The 11,992-nt window shown below is 43.9% G+C and overlaps 1 protein-coding gene across 1 annotated transcript in view; it reads left to right on the forward strand.

Moving 5' to 3' along the window:
* The window catches only part of TG (thyroglobulin), a 673,226-nt gene that overhangs the window by 401,070 nt on the left and 260,164 nt on the right, over window positions 1-11,992 (forward strand). Inside the window, exon 41 of the mRNA XM_069220782.1 lies at window positions 2,149-2,342. Coding sequence (XP_069076883.1) covers window positions 2,149-2,342 — 194 coding nt within the window. The remainder of the gene's footprint in view (window positions 1-2,148; window positions 2,343-11,992) is intronic.

Below are 11,992 nucleotides of genomic sequence, written 5' to 3' on the forward strand. Positions count from 1 at the left end.
GCCTGTTCAGCAAATGATTGGCGGAAGACTCTTCAGATGACTCAGTGCTCTAAGGTCTCTGCTGAGGCCTTGGCTTTGAAGATACGGAGGTTCTGCAACTCCTGATCATGAGTCCAATACCTTTCTGTCCGGGCCCGCTGCGCTCTACTGCATTCCTAGTGAAGATCCAGAAAATTGTATATCTCTTCAAAGCTTCAAAAACATCTCTGTTCCTGTGATATATTGTTCTACAGCAATAAAAGTAAACAGTGGTCTGAAACCTGGTCGATGTTTGCACCAACTAGCATTGAGGCGAATGTCGTGCTTCAAAAGGGACAGCACCATAACATATCGGAAAGGAAATAGTGCAAGTGGGAGCGCCCTGCTCCAGCGATGAAGACCATCCCCTGCAGATCGATACAGTAAAACCAATGCCTTAGCCCTTTTTCAGAATCGCTTCATCTTAAAAGATGGCCCCATACAAGACTTTGATGCAGTTAGGCAAATATTACCAAAGGGGACAAACGGCGCATGGTGCTTTCTGGCAGTAAGATGCCGTCAGGGGGCTTCCAGCAGAGACCTCTTCTGGTTTGACTGAAGTGCTTTGATTCTTTGCCCTTTGCCTACAGTTGGGAGGCACAGTGGAACCTTCAGGTTGATTAACCTCAGTGGTGATCTGCCGGTAGTACGGATGCCTTAACATGGGTGTGTGCCTGCTTCTCTCTTGTAAACACACGCATTTTATAGCTCGATATATTTTCATGACCCGCAGATGAGCATAAGGACAGACACAAGAAAATGTTAGTTTTGGGTGAACCCTCAATGGCTTGAAGCAAATTTATGTCAGCTGAGGCAGTGATGGTATGGCCTCACCTTCATGCTCCCTCCTCAAACTGTATTCACATTTCTTTGCCATTTCAGGCCAGCCTGTTGACTTTTTGGGATATGAGGAGGCCACTAAAGAGACCACTAAACCTGTGAACTGATTCCTAAGAAAAGCACTCTGTGGAAAGATTTAGGCGGTCATTATGAACATAGGCGGTCCGGACCGCCATGCCGGTGGTGGCAGTGATTACTGCCACCGGCATAGCGGTCCGGACCGTCATATAATGTTCACATGGAGACCGCCACAGGTGGAACTCCGCCACCGCCAGGCAGCGTGACGATGGTGGAGTTCCTTATCCGACAGGGCAGCGCTGCAAACAGCGCTGCCCACCAGATAAAGAATCTGTGTTCCACCAGCCTTTCCCTGGCGGTTTCCCCCGCCAGGGAGAGGCTGGTGGAATGGGTGCCCCTGCACTGCCCATGCACCTGGCATAGGCTGTGCAGGGGTCCCCCTGCACAGCTCTGTTGCGCATGTCACTCCCTGATTTACGGGCAGTGGTATGCGCGATGGGTGCTGCTGCACCCGCCGCACTGCTAGCCGTCGGCAATGTCCAGGCCCAGCATTTTGCTGGGCTGCGCCAGCCCAGCGGAATGTTGTTTATTGGGCCGGCGGGGTCCTCAACGGGCTGGCAGTCTGTGTTTAAACCGCCAGCCGAACTCATAATGAGGGCCTTAATCTTAAAATAGCTCAATAGAGAACTCATACTGCGCATATGCTGTTAAAGATCATAGACAAAGTCCTGCAACCCTCCCAGATGCGACTGTAAAATTCGTTTTTGACTCCATGTGTAGAGTTGGCTAAAACACAACGCATGCAAGAAAAGTGTCATTTGAAAAAAAACATGATCTCCTACTTTTCACCGTTCTCCATTCTTTCCTTTCCATTATACCCTTGGCCTCCTTTTCCTTCTAATGTATCCCAAAGGGAGTTCTGCAAAAGTGGGCCGACCAAAAGATTTTTTCAGTAGCCCTTATTTCACCCTCTCCAGAGGCACTATTCCTCCCTTGCATGCTCTCTATGCATGTGGTGTCCCTCATGCCCTCACTCCACTCATCCTAGAGAGACCATAAGGACACGGAGAGCAGAAGAGTCTCTGAAATTGCATTTGTTACTGAACCGTACTAGCTACACCTGGTGGTCCTTACCTGAGGTCATATTCCCTGTCTCCCGGTATGTCAGTGTGGGCAGGGTGGTGAACTACATGTGAGAAAGAAACTCACTCAACTTACAAATGTCTACATTTAATGCCTTCCCATAACTGTGCGCATTTCCTTTACTCCTAGACTCCGTTCTACCAAGTGGAAATTGGGGCCTGCTGGACCAGGCAGCAGCGCTTGAATGGGTCCAGAGAAGCATTGCCGGTTTCGGAGGTGACCCTTCCAAGGTGACCCTGGCTGCAGAACGCGGCGGAGCTGACATTGCCAGCCTTCATGCGCTAAGAGCCGATACAAACCTCTTCCGTAGAGCCGCGCTGATGGTAAGCTCGTTTGTTTCCCAGCATGCTGCGCGCTGGTGAGGGTAGGCTGTCTGTGGTCATGTTCACTTTCACAAGCCAAATGTTTGTAGGGTGAACTCTTTAGATTCCACAGGTGCCCAAGTGGCTTCTAATGAGTGCAAAAGGATGGTAGAGCCGGAGAAGTCAGTGGTGACAAGGATTCTATAGGTGCGCTTGACACCTGCTCCACACAGTTAGCTGTGATCGCGATTCTATATGTTGTGAAAAAGTTTAACCTGCAATACACTCAAGTAATAATTCAGAGATCATTTATTTGCAAATTCTCTGTTAACTGTAATGTTTATTTTAAAAGGAGGGGACGCTATATGCAAAGAATCATCTGCACGTAGAGTAAATTTATTCTGATCTACGGATCTGCTCAGCTTCTTGTGCAGCGCGTTGTACGTCTCAGACAGCATCTGTCGTAAATTAAACTCCCCTTCTCTGCATGTTCGTCTTGCTCCCCTACAGACTGCCTTATGGTCGCACCTCTCAATGAATGAGGCGTCTCCCACTGCTTTCCGTTGTGTCTGGTAGTCTCAGGCGTGTCTTACACCTAAAGTTTACCGACATCCATTCGTTTGATTTCCTAAAGTCGTCTTTGCTTTTTTAGTTTTTCGTGTCAATTTCCTGTGTCGAGCGGTTGCTTTAGGACACGCTGGTCTTGCCCAGCGACTAACTCTCCTGATCATGTATTAAAGACTTCTATAGGTTTCATGCCTGCCTACTACAAGACACTTGCAACAATTTGGAAATCACATCTCTGAGCATGGTTAGGACTACACTGTAGTTTTATTTTAATCTAAATATGATATATATGTACAAGTGTAAAGATCGTGTTACTAAGTCAACCACAGGAAAGATACTGCTGAGACGCAGGCAGCAGTCCAAATGTATGATGATGGCATTAAATAGATATCTGAGAAATAATCTAACTCATATGAGATAGTTATAGATGGAAATGAAAATCTGACGTTTGGGGACCAAGCATCTATTTACTAAAAATAGAATTTTGAGGATAAAGGTATGTTATTTTTTTTTTCCAGTAAAAATTAAAGTGTGCATAACATGACAGCAAATTGTTCATTTTGCATAAACTAAAATGCTGACATTTGGAAACAAGATGATTGCATTTCCAAAATATAACAAATCGCTAAGGGTTTTCCGAGAATACTGCTAGTAATATTGCCTTATCTGATGCTCTGGTGTGGTCACTGTGTGCTTTCCTGAAAGCAGGGACCACTAATTTTGCCACGTTTTATACAGTCACTATTTTTACACCAATAATAATTGTTAGATGCTTGAGATGATTTAATTGAAGGATGGGAGAGCCCTGCACCAGGTGACACTCTGCCTTTTCATATATCTGCGGCCTCCTCCAACTGGGAAACATTTTCCCTTTGTATTCTTTTTAATTTTTCCCTGTAAATATCTCATGACCCCTAGCTAGGTTCGTGCTATTCAGATACCACTTCGTACCTATATACACCCAGTTTTACGTAAATGTGGGAAAGCAGAAGAAATGCCTACAGTGTCGTCTTTACTAGATGATGTATCTTATTTCCACAGCACATAGAGTGTATTCACATGATTTTATCCATAAAAATAGAGCATGTTTCTTCGATGTGTATTGAAGTGTTATAAAATTAATATTGATTCTTACCAATTCGTGTCCTAGCTGATTCTCTTGGTTGTCCACCAAAGGTTAAGAACATCTTCAGGGTGGGACCTGGTGCCCTTGACTGTGCCAATCAATTCAAAGTGTCCGATGAAATTAAAATACACCGGAAAATGCCTTCAAAGATGTGCATTTTTGATGACATGTCAGATAAATATATTCATTTAATTTGGAGAACCCGCAGAGCTGCCTTCTCAATGTAGGGAACCCTTCCTACATTTGCACCACCCTTAAGCATGGATAGGGTCTTGCATGCTGCATTTGGGTTCAACTCATGATAGCTGCAAAGTCCCTGGAAGGAAGTAACCCTGGGAGTTTAAACGTTGGTGGATGTGTCCCATCTGCCCTAGTTAGAGTGTATACACAGATACACTCTAAGTAGGGCGGTGCGACATCCGTCGGTTTGGAATTCGGTGGATGCGGAACATTCGCACAGAATTAGATTTTCTAACTATTTACTTGAAATAGTCCCACATCAAGAGTGGGCTTTCAATATCTCCTTGGGCAGCAATAGGAGGTCCCTTGCAACAGATATCACATGGGGTATCACTGAACTGGTGTACAAGGACAAATCCTCCCGGTCAAACCTGCGATGAAGAAAGTGGTATATTAAAAATGATTTCCACATGTAGTTTTCCCTTCTATAGAAGGTCTAGAGGGGATTGCTTGTGGTCCTCGCTAATTCTGCATCCCAGAATTACCAGTGTTACTGGCTGCAGAGTTTCAGTGGAAGCACCACATTGCAATTACTGTTGGACTCATGAGTACTGGAGTAATTGTATTGTGGTAGGTCTGATCCCACTTTTACTAGTACCAGAAGTATCATTAATTCTGGAATGCGAAAGTACTGGAGGAAGCAGTAATTATTGCCGGGAATCTTTATACATTAGGCCCCCAGTGATTCGGATATACAACATTTAATTATAAACATACTGACCAAATGTCAAGATCTGGTCCACTTCCCATGTTCTCAGAATGTTCGATTGCAAGCTGAGCATTTTGCTCATCCTTAGTTGTACCTTTCTCCATCTCATCACATTGGAATGAACCTTATTTTGCATAAATGGCTCCATGCAGAAGGTGCATGGCTGAGCTTCACCCTCTGCGCAAACAGACATTCATTTAAAATGCTGTTTCTTGTAGGTATCCAAATAAATCACACCTCATCTCATGTTTGTCTTACTACAAGAGTACTTTAGCCTCACCACTTTTAATTGATAGTTGAATCCTTACACTTTTGGCATCAGGATTTTTTTCTACTTTTGCATCTTACTGCAGCCATTTGTTTTTCATGGTGGACATCAGCAGAGCACCAAGCTGTTTGCTGGAAAGCGTAGGACATTGAGTTGATAGATAATTTGTTCTTAAGTTCCCGTTTAGCAGCACAGCCTCCATAAATGATGCACCCCAGCACCGCCATTCTCCCAACCACCTTTGATGGCCACGTATGTGGACAGCACCTCCATTTGCTCCTTCCACCCTGCAGCACTGAGCCACTTATGAATGCCCAGGGCCTTGCGGCTGCTGTTGTCTCCTCTAGGGCAGTACTGGAGTCATCCTTGCTGCTGACTGTTGGTGCCCGCTATACCTGCTGGATTACCCTGGGGCCTGTGGTGTTGCTTACCAGGTGCCCGGAGCGGTGGCTGAAGCTCTTTCCTCATGCTCTTATCATCAACGTCTGCCCTCCTGAGCACCAGCGCAACTTTGCAAGCTCAGCTCTAATTACCTTTCCACTATAGCCCTTGCACATGCGCATTGAAGTTTGTGGGTCCAGGTGCTCATTTCACACCAGTTGGAATCCGGCTTTGAGTGCAGAAAGTTGTACCTTATGTGAGGGTCTCAATATGCAGACAACTCTAAACGTATTTAAAGTTATCTTTCTGGTCAATTCAAACCAATGTTCCACTGGAATATCCTGATGAAGAAGAAAGTACATTCACTTGGTGATTGGATTTGAGTGGGTTGGCCATTGACTACATTGAAAAAAATGACAACCATGCCGAAGATTTCTATTCACAGCTTTTCATTTATTGATTTATTTAATGTGGAAATAAATATAGAGGAACATTTAAGCAAAACAAATGCTAGTGACTTGGAAGCAACAGGCACTTTGTGCATACATCATTTGTTTAAATCCTTTGTATTCTGGCCCAGTTCACAATCCACTCACGATTAAAAATATGTTATATTTTAGTAAGGGAACGAGCACCACCGAAGTAAGGAGGGATTAAATGGTGCTTATTTGCTATGAATTATATCATGGAGTATGCCTCAAGTTTTATCTGTTTCCTCAGATAGTCGTTGCGCCCTGGAGGAAACAAAATGTTTTTTTCCTATAGTCTTCCCAGAATACTAGGGAGCGGTCACTGTGAACATCAAGAAAAAATAGGTCCAATTGACCCGAGGTATACATAGAGTTATTTGCCTAAAAAAACAAAATCTCTCTTGCTATCATTCAGTTATGATTCTGAACAATAGTAAAAATAAGGTGAAAAGTGGGAAACTAATTTCAATCAGTTTTTTTTTACATCTTAAAGATGCTTCAATTCAGATGAAAATGTTAATAACTTTTAAACACACTAACCGTACAGTTTAATATGACAGAAGCCACCCATGGTTTGAAGATTTTTTTTTTTTTTTTTTTACTAATTTTGTAAAATGATGTCCAGTCCCAGGTGGTGTTATTGCGACGTACAACTATACCTATATAACTATATAACTCGAGATATCGGGTAGAATGCATGGAGCATTGAATTTTCACTATCTACTTTTCGGTTAGGATAACATTATAATGCAGTGTGTGGACATAAGAGCTTTCAAAGGTAGAGAAGGAAGAGAGAGTAAGAAAAAGAGAGAGTGGTGACTGAGTTGAGAGAGGGCGTAGTACTTTATGCCGGTGATTGCGTATGGTGAACACGGTGACTGATTTCTGGGGACCGAGACTTACCTATCCCATTAGACTTTGACCAAGAACAAAATAGAGAAAAGCAGAAAAGGGAAAAAATAAGGACAAAGAGAAAGATAAGAAAACAGTGACAATAGGAGAAAGCACAAATGAAAAATAACCTGCATGAGTAATAGGAGGGGACGGTAAGTGTACGGTGATGGAAGAAAAATGCGTTGGTGTTTGGCGACACAGTTATTCGGCAGCGCTGGTTGAACACTCCCAAGAAAAAGGAGGAATAAAAACAAAATGGTGGTTTCACACAGGGGTCCTGATGGCCGGAGTGTTCCACTGGTAGGGGAGAGCAGGTTGTTGTAGTTTAGGATTCAGATTAGAGGATTTGTCGAGAAAGAAGCGAACCATGTTCCTTTGGCAAAGGCAAGAGTGGAGGATATTCTGAGAGAGGATTAAGGCAAAGGTGGTGTTTTAACGTGTCTGTCATTCACTGTCCAGTTCATAGGATGATCCGTGACGGCTGACGGGTGTAACCTGCCCTACGGAGGGGGCAGAGTGTGAGAGAGCCCGAGCTCCACTGCATAGATTCAGTAGCAGTGTGTCTGTGGACAGTCATTGCAAAAACTCAATACCCGGTAAAGAGGTCATTCCTATTTTGTGCCATTGGTGGGCACCAGCTCTCAATTTTGGGGCTGGAACTGATTTTTCATCATCAGACTTTTACCCACTGCATGAAATAAAGTCACAAAAAGGAGAAAACCGTATAATAGAAAGAAAGAAAAATATTGACGAAAGGAAAAGGAATGTTTGAAAAAGAGCCCGCAAGAGTGAAATTAATGCAGGAAGACCAGGGTGGTGGGAAAAAGGGGCGTGAGGTGGTATCAGGACTTGGCAGCCCTAGTTCTCTTCAACCCCGGCATTCGAAAACAAGATGGCCGAGTCTAAGAAAGACTGTGGGCCCCGGGACTGTTAGTTTATAATATAAGCAGTGGGAAGATGTTTAAACTGCAGGTCGCTGTTAAATTCAGCACATCGATGGAAACTTCAGATTCTACTTTCTGTGGTGTGTAGTTTGGGATATGAAGTGAGCTAACCCTCCAGTGCTTTTAATATGATGGAAACACTTTGTAATGAAGCTTATCTTGTGCTGTTGACAGCAGGAGCTACTGTGGTGGCGTCTTCAAGATGGCAAACTAAAATACTGTGTTCTAAAGATTTGCAACAATTTATAAATGCTGTTTGAGTGTCCAGCTAACAAAACAAGAAATAAACAGGGCTCGCCGAATGTTCACTTCAAGGTGGCCAGGCAAGTGGAAGAGCCATATAGAAAAAAATAGACAATATTCATGCATCTATTAGCATTGTGACCCAGCTTCATGTTTGGAGCAATCTTCAAAATGAGTACATTGATAGCAATGGAATGAGTATAGTTTCTAAGCACTTCTAACCACGGCGTTCACAATCCTTTAAAAAAAACAAATACATTAAAACCAATAACACAGTGAATAAAGACGGAATCAGTCACATACAAAGGTGATACTGTGCCTGGTTTTACAGTCAGGCATTTAATTGTTCGGATGTTACAATGCCACCCCTTCACAGTGCAGCCTGTGACACAAATCACCCCCCTCCCCCCCCAAGGGGCACAGAAGTGGCAGATAAAGTACAGACAGCATAGCGTGCAAGACCATCAGATAACGTGTTCTGGTTATTACAATGCTGCTTTGCAAAACACCAAACATCACTCGAAAGGAAGTTCTTTGATGCAGAAGGGTCCGCTCTCATATTTGACCTGTTCTAGAATTTTCCACCCATAATTGTTTTTTCGTGCAGAACATCAAACCAGTGGCTAATATTTCGTGAACGTATAGACTGCTCTGCGATAAGACGGTTTGATGTATTTATGGACTGAAAATACAAAATTATGACCATATTTTAAAAACCGACGCCTGTGTTAATAGTTTGGGATATAACTCAATTAAAAGTCGAGAGCCTGAACTTTTGTGCAAAAAGAGTTTCCTGAATCATAAAAAAGTTACACATAAACTCTTAAAAAAAAAAAGGTGCGTGATGCTGATAGGTTGTGAATGGCGCGCGGTCCTGTGCTCACGTGACTCCCACTGGAACCAGACAGTGCGCGAGCCAGGGGTGTATCCACTGCAGCTTCTTTCCGCGCCTGCCTCGTCTTCCTGCAGCTCTGTAACAGCAGCAAAGAAAACCCCAGACACCGGGCACGGCCGAGACCTGGGCAACTGTGGAAAATCCTTCTGGTTTCTGGGATAATTGTTAAATCCGGAAGAGAATCCACTAGTGACATTTCTTTCACTGGTTTGCTTGTTTATTCATTCATTCATTTATATATGTATTTACTTATTTACTGATTTATTAATTGGTGTATAAAGTGAATGAAGTGCATGCATACACCATAGGTATCTTGCTGCAACAGCATAGATTGGGGACAGGAAAATGAAAAAAGAATACTACATGACAGTGATAGCCACTTTAAAAAAAATGGTAATGGCCAGTACCAAAATAGATGCAGTGCTTAATTTGTGCTTGCTTTTTCCGGTGCTGAGCACCGGCACTTATTTTTTAAGGCCGGCCCTTATTCTTCTGCCTCAAGCATTTGCTACGAGCAAAAGACATATGGGAAAGACGGAGGAAGAGAAAAACGAAAAAGCGTCACAAAGGTATAAAATAAAAAGCTGCAAGAGTGAGCTGAAGGGGCAGGGGGTGGCTTTAAATGGATTGTAGAGACCCGAGATGGCTTCAGGATTCCGCTGCCTCGGTATTCCGTGCTCGCATATTTAATTGCAGCAGCCGCATGTTTAAGAGGAGGACTTTGGGCACAGGCACGTTTTTATTTACAAATTAAGCACTGAATAGATGTTTAACAGAACAGAATTCCAGACCAAAGCTTCCTGTGCTTAGAAAGGGTCACCACTACATTTCATATGCCTACATTTGGGGATTTTTAACAAGAATTATCTCTTTGCCCTTAAAAGCAGGGAATCCAATGGAGCTGTCACAAGGCGTCTGAAACATTAACATTCGTTAAGACCTAACACAGTTCTAGTAACTGTATTTTGAATGTGCTGAGGTCTGAGTATTTTCTTCTAGGCACGCCCACTTAAAGTGAGTTACCAATATCCAGATGAGATTCAACAAAGAACTTACAAATAGAATAAGCCTCCTTTGGGAAAGTGGCATTCCTTTGGTCAAGAGAATTCCAACATGGATTCCTTTATGGATATATAGCGCTTCCCCTGAAATGAGAAGATCTGAAGGCTGGTCTGTGAGTTTTCTAGAATCAGACTTTGAGCACTTGAATCTGAGCAGCATCTAGACTGATGTTCTCACCTTCGAGAAAACGACTGAGCCCGGACAGCCCTTGACTTTCAATCCCGCTCAACGAACAAAACATGGCAATGTTCTGTGCTTAGAGGCCTTATACGTTTACCATTCGCCACAGTGCAAGAAGGAATACCTGGCCCCTGTCTGCTGCTTGGGTTGTAAAAAGATGCAATAGTAGGAGCTCAAGGTCTACGGGCCCCGGTGCCACTGCACCTTCTGCACCGTTGATAGTAGGTATTTTTATAGGGAAAGGCCTGCCCCCAGCAGCTTCATTCTATCAGTCAGCTACACACTGTGGGAAAGGGCCGTCATTAAGAGTGCTGTGGTAATGGCGTGGATGTGCTGCGCTGCTATTCCTTCAAATGTGGACTCAGAGTCACGTGGCTATACACATTCCCTTAGTGGTAATACAGCACAACAGCACTGAAAACCGTGGCACTTTACCACCAGCGCAGATGTGGGAATAACAGTGCACTTGGTAAAACAACTCTTGGTAACATTAATGCCAGTTATCTGTATGTGTCCCAGGAGTAGTACTGCATCGCTAGAATTAATAGTGTGAGTATCAAGTCAGGGCCTTACTCCTGTATCCATGGCTTTTCTGTGTACTCTAAGGGACACGGTGTATCACCGATATAACAATAAAGGAAATGCAATAACCAGAAAGATACTCACACACAATACAATTCTGTGCCATTTCTGTGTAATATTAACATAGATTCACCCTTCAAGGGATTTATAGACATGTCTAAGTGATTCGACCATAAAAGGTACAGCGACATTATTGGAATGTTAAAACATGATGTCCATTCTTTTGTTGGCAGAAGGCAGTTTTTGGTTGTCATTCTCTATGCTATTGAATAGTGATGTCTGGGTCCATATTATGTAATGAGCCCCTGTTTGCTCCTTTGTGCACCTTACAGCAGGTGCACTGGACGATAATAGGAACCTTGCACCCTGTGACCATCAATGCGCTGCCCCCGGGGCAGTTGCGGTCTTGTGCCTCCTATGGTGCCAGCCCATGAGTGAAAGGCAAGGTGGCTGTTTCAAGCAAGCGCTCCATATTTCACTGGAAAGGCGGTACCCGCCTGTAGTTCTGAGGGGTAACAGGGATCCCCTTGCAGGCAGGTGCAGTGAGTGAGCATCCACCTGCAGGAGGATGTTTGCAGCATCCATAGGGTCCACTTCCTCCCCACAAGAAGGTTACCTCAGGGTTCACTCCTCTTTGTGGCGCACAGTGAATGCACCTCCTGAAGTCGTGTCCATAATGTGGCGAGGGAGTGGAAGTAAATTGTTTCCCCATTTGCATGCAGCCACACGGCTATGTAAATGAGAGCCCAGCTTCTTCAGGTAGCACCAGCAGTCTATGTGCGCTGGGCTGTCTGTACTACAGAAGAGGAGGCACAAGCATTTGTGCACCCCCTCTGTAACACCAAAGTGCCCCAGGGTAGAAGGAAGTTGGGGCATGCGCCTGTTTCAGCCCTGGGGAACTGTATCCAATACGGCCCCAGGTGGCAATGTGGTAGGTGTGTTGTGTCCTTAAATCCATATTGTGTCAAACACCTTCAAGGTGCTAGTTGACATTATGCTTCCATAATGTAAATTGCACTCTCATTCAATCATACACTGAGGTCACTGAGACATAAATAAAACTTATTAAAGCACCAGTGCAAAAAAAGACAATATATACAGACATGAACG

The sequence above is a fragment of the Pleurodeles waltl genome, chromosome 2_2 (genome assembly GCF_031143425.1).
Source record: "Pleurodeles waltl isolate 20211129_DDA chromosome 2_2, aPleWal1.hap1.20221129, whole genome shotgun sequence".
Classification (NCBI taxonomy): Eukaryota; Metazoa; Chordata; class Amphibia; order Caudata; family Salamandridae; genus Pleurodeles; species Pleurodeles waltl.